Source organism: Tinamus guttatus, unplaced genomic scaffold (assembly GCF_059628265.1).
Source record: "Tinamus guttatus ecotype Peru unplaced genomic scaffold, ASM5962826v1 Tinamus_guttatus_pri_ptg000655l, whole genome shotgun sequence".
Classification (NCBI taxonomy): domain Eukaryota; kingdom Metazoa; phylum Chordata; class Aves; order Tinamiformes; family Tinamidae; genus Tinamus; species Tinamus guttatus.
In genome coordinates, this window is record NW_028289189.1 from 588312 (window position 1) to 594765 (window position 6454).

The window sequence follows — 6454 nt, forward strand, 5'->3', positions numbered from 1 at the left end:
ATCCGAGCTGGGAACGGCCACGCGGAGCCCAACCCCCGGCACAGGGGACACTCGGGCTCCGGTCCCGTCCCGTGGGCAGCACCGCACGGACCCAAACGAGCCGGGTCGGGGGGGGATTCTCCCACCCGCCCCCCTCCCCGCGGGTTCCGTTCTGATCCGTCCCGCTTGCTCCCAAGTCCGAGGGCTTCCCCCGCGCTGGGGAAACTGAGGCAGGAGGCGGCGCCCGGCCCGGTGCAGCGGGGGTTAACCGGGACCCCCCCCGCGCCGCTCCCCGGGGGCTCATTAGCCGCGGCCCCGGCCCCCCTGCCCGCGGGATGAATAATTCAGCGCGCTCGTAGGAGAGATTCCTCCCTCCCCCCCGCTCCTTCCTCCTCCTCCTCCTCCTCCTCGCGGCTCTGCCTTCCCCGGCGCCGCGCTCAGTCCGCGCCGCGAGAGCCCGGGCGCAGCCGAACCCCGCGGGGCCCCCCCCGAACCCCCGGCCATGGACCCCAAGGACCGCAAGAAGATCCAGTTCTCGGTGCCGGCGCCCCCCAGCCAGCTGGACCCCCGCGCCGTGGAGATGGTGAGAGCGCCGGCCCCTCGCCGTGGCGTCGGGGCGCCCGCGGGGACAGGGCGGCCGCGGGGACGGGGTGGCCGCGGGGGGGACATGGGCTCGTGTTGTCCCCTTCGCTGGTTCCCCACGAGGCACCGTCCCGGGCAGGGCGCGAGTTGGGGACCGGGGGGACCGGACAGGGAGGACAGGAGGGACGCGGGGATGGAGGGGACAGGACAGGACGGGGGGACAGGACGTGGGGACAGGACTAGGGGGGCAGAGGGGGCCGGGCTGGACGGAGTGACAGGGACAGGACGAAAGTCCCGAGGTCCCTGTGAGCACCGCGGTCCCAGGGAAAGGCAAGTTGTGCAGGGAGAGGACGGGACAGAGGGACAGGAGGGGACAGGACAGGGGGACAGGAGGGGACGGGGGGCTGGAGGGGATGGGACAGAGGGACGGGAGGGGATGGGACAGAGGGAAAAGCACAAGAGGGGACAGCGCGGGATGGTGCCCGGGTGTATGTCCGGGACACAGCGCGTGGCCAGGTGCCATGCAGGGCCAGGAAGGGCAGGGACAGCCCGTTCCTGTCCCTGTCCCCACGCGGATGTCCCGCTCACGCAGATCCGCCGGCGGAGGCCCACGCCAGCCATGCTCTTCCAGCTCTCGGAGCACTCGTCCCCAGGTGAGCCACCCCCACTGCGCGGGGACGCGATGGGACGGGACACGGTGGCAGGACACGTGCTGGGGACGGGACTTGTTGCTGGGATGGGACATGGTGATGGGGATGTGCATGGGACGGGACGTGGTGGCAGGGATGGGCTTTTTGTGTCGCATATGGGATGGGGTGGCAGGGATTGGTGGCGACAGGATGCGGTGAAAGGGATGGGACGTGGTGGCAGGGATGGGATGCGGTGGCAGGGACGGGAGGTCACAACAGGGAAGGACCTGGTGGTGGGGATAGGATGCAGTGGCAGCTCCCAGAGGGTGGTAAATCCCTGGGGATGGGAACGGGGGGGTCTGCCTGGTCCCGGAGCGCCCCTGGGTGCCCTGGGGGTCCCTGTCCTTGCTCACGGGCTCTCTCCTGTGCCGTGTCCCGCAGAGGAGGAGACGCTGCCCTACCAGGTGAGCGGTGCCGGGGTGGCACGGCCGCGGTTATCGGTGGCCCTGTCCCGGGCTGGCCCCAGTGCTTATCGCCTTCCCGGCGCCTCCCGGCCCCGTACGGGCTCCGTCCGGACACGCCGGCACCGCGGGCGCCGAGCGAGGCCGGCGCTGGGACTTGGTGGCAGCGCAAACCCCCGGCACAGGGGGACTGCGCGGGGGACACGGGCGCTGGGACGGCCTTGGTGTCCTGCCCGGCCCCAGCCCCACGGCGTCCCCACGGCAGGGTCCCAGCCACGGGGACGTCCTCGAGCACATCCTCAAGGCTGGCTCGCCATTGCAAGGTCCCCATCATGGACATGTCCTTGGGCTGGTCCCCAAGGCTGGGTCCCATTGCAGGGTCCCCATCGCAGGGTCCCCATCCTAGGGTCCCCAGTGTCACTTCCCCATCCCAGAGTCCTCAATCCTGGGTCCCCATCCCGGGGTACTCATCGCAACATCCGCATCCCGGCTTCCCCATCCCGGGACCCCCATTCCCAACCATCTGCCCCATACGAGGAGCCGCAGCCGCCGCCAGCGCGGGGGGACGCCCGGGACACGGCGGGACACGCCGGTGGCGGTGCCATCGGAGCGCCGGGCACGTCCCCACGCTGTGCCCTGCTCGCAGAGAGGCTCCGGCGAGGGCTGCCTGCTCAAACCAAAGAGGACCAACCCGTGTGCCTACACGCCGCCCTCGCTCAAAGGTAGCGGGGACCGCGGGGGACACCGGGGGACACTGGGGGACATCGGGGGTGCTGAGGGCACCGCGTGTCCCAGCCATGCAGCGCATCGTGCAGTCCCACCTGGAGAGCGGCCTGGCCAGCGGCGACAGCTCCGACGGAGAGGCCGATGACGGAGAGCACGAGGTGGCCCGTGCTGGGGAGCCCGACAGCCTGGAGCCTGGTGAGAGCCACCGAGGCTGGGGACGGGGCTGCTGGGGACATGGGGACGTGGGGACGGGGCTGCCGGAGCCCCATGGGGATGAGGGGACGTGGGGAGGGGGTTGCTGGGGATATGGGGATGAGGGGACAGAGCTGCTGGAGACACGGGGATGTGGGACATGGCTGATGGAATCTGCGGGATGTGGGGACAAGGGGATGGGGCTGCTGGAGCCCTATGGGGATGAGGGGACATGGGGACGGGGCTGCTGGGGACATGGGGATGGGGCTGCTGGAGCCCTATGGGGATGAGGGGACATGGGGACGGGGCTACTGGGGACATGGGGATGTGGGGATGGGGCTACTGGAACCCCAGGGGATGTGGGAACATGGAGATGGGGCTGTTGGAGCCTGGGGATGTGGGGACAGGGCTGATGGAATCTGCAGGATATGGGGACACGGGGATGGGGCTGCTGGGGACATGGGGATGTGGGACATGGCTGGTGGAATCTGTGGGATGTGGGGACACGGGGATGGGGCTGCTGGAGCCCTATGGGGATGAGGGGACGTGGGGACGGGCTGCTGGGGACATGGGGATGTGGGACATGGCTGGTGGAATCTGCGGGATGTGGGGACATGGGGATGGGACTGATGGAGCCCTGTGGGGATAAGGGGACATGGGGACGGGGCTGTTGGAGCCTGGGGACACAGGGATGGGGTTTCTGGAGCCCTGGGAATGTGGGGATACAGAGATTGGCCTGCCAGAGCCTGGAGGAAGTAGGAACACGTGGACAAGAATGTCAATGCTCAGGGGACACCGGGATACAGGGAAAGGGCAGCCAGAGCTTGGGGAACATGGGGACATGGATGCTGGAGGCCAGGAGATGTGGGGACACGGAGAAGGAGCTGGTGGATCCTGGAGTCCTGGAGACACCGGGAAGGAGCGGCTGGATCCTGGGGGATGTGGGAACGGGAGCGCGGGAGCACATGGGGACAGGGGGCCGGAGGCCACGGGGACGGGCGGCCGGAGCAGAGGGAGGGGCTCGCGGCGGGGAGGGGGTTCCCGAGGCGGCAGCTCCTGCCCCGGGACCTCCCCCCGCCGGTCGCCGCCGTCTCACGGCCGCCCCCGCGAAGCCCCGGGCAGCCAGGCCCGGCCCGAGCCGCGGCTCTTCCCCGCCGGCCCCAAGGCGCACAAGCGGAGAGGTACCGGTACCGGCACCGGGAGGGGTCGGGGGGGTCCCCGGTTCCCGTCCCCACGCGGCCCCGGTGCCGCCAGGGGGGCAGAAAGTTTCCTTCGCCGGCGGCTTCGACGAGCGCGACGAGGACCTCAAGTCGCTCACGGTGACCGAGATCCCCGAGGACCCCGAGGGCGGCGGCAGCGACGACGAGGAGCGGGAGCCGCAGGAGCCCAGCGGGGCCGGTACGGACCGGGACCGGGACCGGGGACCGGGGCTGCAACCGGCACCGGGGCCGCCCCGACGGCTGCGGCGCCCCGGAGCCCCGCGGGGCGCTCGGGCCGCGCTCAGCGCCCCCCGTGTCCCCGCAGAGCGCGGCGAGGAGCGGCGAGCCGCGGCCCCGGGGCCCAGCTAGCCAGCACGGCGAGCCCGGGAGGGCCCGGCCGGCCCGGCCCGCCCCAGCCCCAGCCCCGCTTCGCCCGGCTCCGTGTGTGTGTGTGTGCGCGTGTGCATGGGCCGCCCCCCCGGGGAACCCCCCGGGGATCCCCCCTTGGGGAACCCCCCTGGGGAATCCCCTCTCGGGGAACCCCCCCCGGGGATCCCCCCGCCGCGGGACCCCCGGGAGCTCCGGCCGCGGCGCCGCCCCCGCGGGTCCCCCCCCGCCCCGCATCCCGCCTCGCAATAAAGCGCTGTACAGAGCGGATCGGCTGCTGTGGGGGGGTCTGGGGGGGCGCTTGTGGGGCAGGGGGGGACCGGGCGGCGGGGGGGCAGGTGGGACCCGCTGGTGCTGCCTTGGGGACAGCGGGGACCGGGGGGACCCGGACGTCACCCGCGGGACTGTCCCGTCCAGCTCCGTGTTTCCCTATTTCCACCCCAAAGCACCAGCCTGGAGCCACAGGCTCTTCCTGCACCCCACATCTCCCCCCAGCCCCATGGGGATTGGTCCCACCCGAGCCCACATCTCCCCCCCGCAAATGGCGAATGGTCCCTCCCGGCCCCACATCCCCCCCCCCGATTGGGGATTGGTCTCTCCCAGCCCCACATCCCCCCCCCATTGGGGAATGGTCTCTCCCGGCCCCACATCCCCCCCCATTGGGGATTGGTCTCTCCCAGCCCCACATTTCCCCCCCGCAATGGGGAATGGTCCCTTCCAGCCCCACATTCTCCCCCCCCCCCCCCCCATTGCGGGTTGGTCTCTCCCGGCCCCACATCCCCCCCCATTAGGGATTAGTCTCTCCCGGCCCCACATCCCCCCCCATTAGGGGTTGGTCTCTCCCGGCCCCACATCCCCCCCCATTGCGGGTTGGTTTCTCCCACCCCACATCCCCCCCCCCACCTATTGGGGATTGGTCCCTCCCGGCCCCACATCCCCCCCCCCCATTGGGGATTGGTCCCTCCCAGCCCCACATCCCCCCCCATTGGGGGTTGGTCCCTCCCAGCCCCACATCCCCCCCCATTGGGGAATGGTCCCTCCCGGACCCACATCCCCCCCGCCCCCGTCAATGGTTTCTTCCCCCCACCCCCCCCCGCGGTGGTCGCTGCCGCGCGCGGCCTCGCTGGACTTCCGGGGTCAAAGGTAGCGGCGGCGGCGGCGCCGGAAGCGGCTCGCGCCGGGGTCTGCTTCCGGCGGGGACCCGGCACCGGGGCCGCCAGCAGGTACCGGGGGGCCGCGACGGGGCCGGAACCGGAACCGGAACCAGGGCGGGGGGGGCAGCGGCGCTCGCCGAGCCGGCCCGGCGGTACCGGGAGCTCCGGTGACCGGGGCGGCCGCCGGGCCCGGTTCGGGCTGGGGAGCGGCCGCCGGTACCGGCTGGAGGCGGCCCGGGCCGCGCCGCGTCACGGGGCCTCCCCGCGCCCTCAGCGGCGCCGCGACGGGCCCCGGTGCCCCGGGAGCGGGCGCGGGGCCTCCGAACCCCCCGGTACCGGAACCGGCACCGAACCGGGCCGGGAGGCCGCCGGGAGCTGCCGGTGCCGCCCGGGAGCCCCCGGAGCCCCGGGTCACGGGACGGGGAAGCGGCCGCGGGGCCGGCCCGGCCGGGGGTCACCGGGACCGAGGCGGGAACACCGGGATCGTAACGGGATCGTGGTGGGTGCGCGGCAGGATCGGGGTGGGAAGAGCGGCGGGATCATCATGGGATCGTGTCGGGAAGAGCGGTGGGAATAACGCTGGGATCGCAGACAGGAAGGAATAGTGGGAATAGCGCTGGGATTGCGTCGGGAAGAGGGGTTGGAATAGGGCTGGGATCATGGCGGGAAGAGCAGCAGGATCGCAGTGGGATTGTGGTGGGATCGCAGTGGGAATAGCACTGGGATTGTGATGGGAATAGCGCTGGGATCGTGGTTGGGAAGAGCAGCGGGAATAGCGCTGGGGTCACGGTGGGATCGTGGCGGGAATAGCGCTGGGAATAGCGTCGGGATTGGGGTGGGATGCAGTGGGATCGCAGGGGGTGCAGTGGGATCACATTGGGATGCAGCGGGATCACATTGGGATGCAGCGGGATCACATTGGGATGCAGCGGGATCACATTGGGATGCAGCGGATGCAGCGGGATCGCAGCGGGATCACATTGGGATGCAGCGGGATCACATTGGGATGCAGCGGGATCACATTGGGATGCAGCGGGATCACATTGGGATGCAGCAGATGCAGCAGCAGCCCCGGGTCGGGCCGGGCGGTCGGGATGCACACGGATCCGGGTCGGGACCCGCCGGCTCCCGGGGTTTGTGCCCTG

At 71.5% G+C, this 6454-nt stretch overlaps 1 protein-coding gene across 1 annotated transcript; it reads left to right on the forward strand.

Moving 5' to 3' along the window:
* The first annotated feature begins 478 nt into the window (after positions 1-478).
* On the forward strand, positions 479-4137 carry PPP1R1B (protein phosphatase 1 regulatory inhibitor subunit 1B). Its single transcript, XM_088536299.1, has 9 exons — positions 479-562; positions 1154-1214; positions 1632-1654; positions 2298-2373; positions 2447-2572; positions 3276-3285; positions 3623-3750; positions 3824-3967; positions 4094-4137. The coding sequence occupies exons 1-9, from the start codon at positions 482-484 to the stop codon at positions 4135-4137; spliced, it is 693 nt and encodes a 230-aa protein (XP_088392425.1). The 5' UTR covers positions 479-481.
* Positions 4138-6454: the final 2317 nt, after the last annotated feature.

What these genes read in the sequence shown, in the direction of transcription:
- PPP1R1B (XM_088536299.1), top strand. Translation starts at nt 482, where the DNA reads ATGGACCCCAAGGACCGCAAGAAGATCCAGTTCTCGGTGCCGGCGCCC. An exon ending in ACCCCCGCGCCGTGGAGATG is followed by an intron (nt 563 to 1,153) that starts GTGAGAGCGCCG and finishes CCGCTCACGCAG; the next exon opens with ATCCGCCGGCGGAGGCCCAC. An exon ending in CTCGGAGCACTCGTCCCCAG is followed by an intron (nt 1,215 to 1,631) that starts GTGAGCCACCCC and finishes CGTGTCCCGCAG; the next exon opens with AGGAGGAGACGCTGCCCTAC.